The sequence below is a fragment of the Egretta garzetta genome, unplaced genomic scaffold, assembly GCF_000687185.1.
Source record: "Egretta garzetta isolate BGI_Z169 unplaced genomic scaffold, ASM68718v1 scaffold639, whole genome shotgun sequence".
Classification (NCBI taxonomy): Eukaryota; Metazoa; Chordata; class Aves; order Pelecaniformes; family Ardeidae; genus Egretta; species Egretta garzetta.
The window spans coordinates 598188-598968 of NW_009260834.1; the positions used below are offsets into that span (position 1 = coordinate 598188).

The following is a 781-nucleotide window of genomic DNA, read 5'->3' on the forward strand; positions in this document are numbered from 1 at the left end:
CCCCTTTTTCCCCTCTGTCCCGCTCCCGGGGGGACGCGACGGGGCGGGATGGGATGGGGTCAGCCCGCCGCGGCCGCGGTCACCCCGCGCCCACCTTCGTCCTCCGCGGAGGGTTCGTTGCTCTCGGGCCTCTTCTCGGGACTCTCCTCTTTACTCCTCGCCCCGTCGCCTTCGTCGTCGTCCTCGTCCTCGCTCTTGTTCCGCGGGGCCCAGGTCATCTTGTTCTCCTTCTTGAGCCGCCGGCGGGCGTTGGCGAACCAGGTGGAGACCTGGGTGAGGGTCATCTTGGTGATGATGGCCAGCATGATCTTCTCGCCCTTGGTGGGGTAGGGGTTCTTGCGATGCTCGTTGAGCCAGGCCTTGAGGGTGCTGCGTCGCGGGTGGCGTTCTTCCTGTACGCGGGGTCGTTGAGCTGGTAGGGGTAGGCAGGGCTGCCGTACGGGTGGTAGCTGATGGCTCCGGTCATCCCCGTCGTATGGGCGTCGTAAGGGGAGCCCTGGACAGAACAAAACGGTGGGGTTGGCAATTTGTTATTGCTGATAGCCATTAGTAAGTTGTCAAGGCGAGATCGGCGGATATATTTGTATTTCCCCGGGATGGTGTCTTGTATCCATATTCTATGAGGGGGAGAAGCAGCACCCAAAGGCCATTAAGTTGCGATTCCACCCCCCCTCCCCTTTCCTCCGCCCAGCACACAGGCACACGCGCTTAAAACCGGCGGTGTTTTAATCTTTCTGACTAATTTCAGCTTCCTTGTAATTGAATATTTCCCAATATAATT

At 59.4% G+C, this 781-nt stretch overlaps 1 protein-coding gene across 1 annotated transcript in view; it reads right to left on the bottom strand.

The window, feature by feature from the left end:
• The window catches only part of LOC104133574 (iroquois-class homeodomain protein irx-2-like), a 2327-nt gene extending 1780 nt beyond the window's left edge, over nucleotides 1-547 (bottom strand). The window contains 2 exon segments of the mRNA XM_035902392.1: nucleotides 84-370; nucleotides 373-547. Of these exon segments, the coding sequence (XP_035758285.1) occupies nucleotides 84-370; nucleotides 373-547 (462 nt within the window).
• Between the last annotated feature and the right edge of the window lie 234 nt (nucleotides 548-781).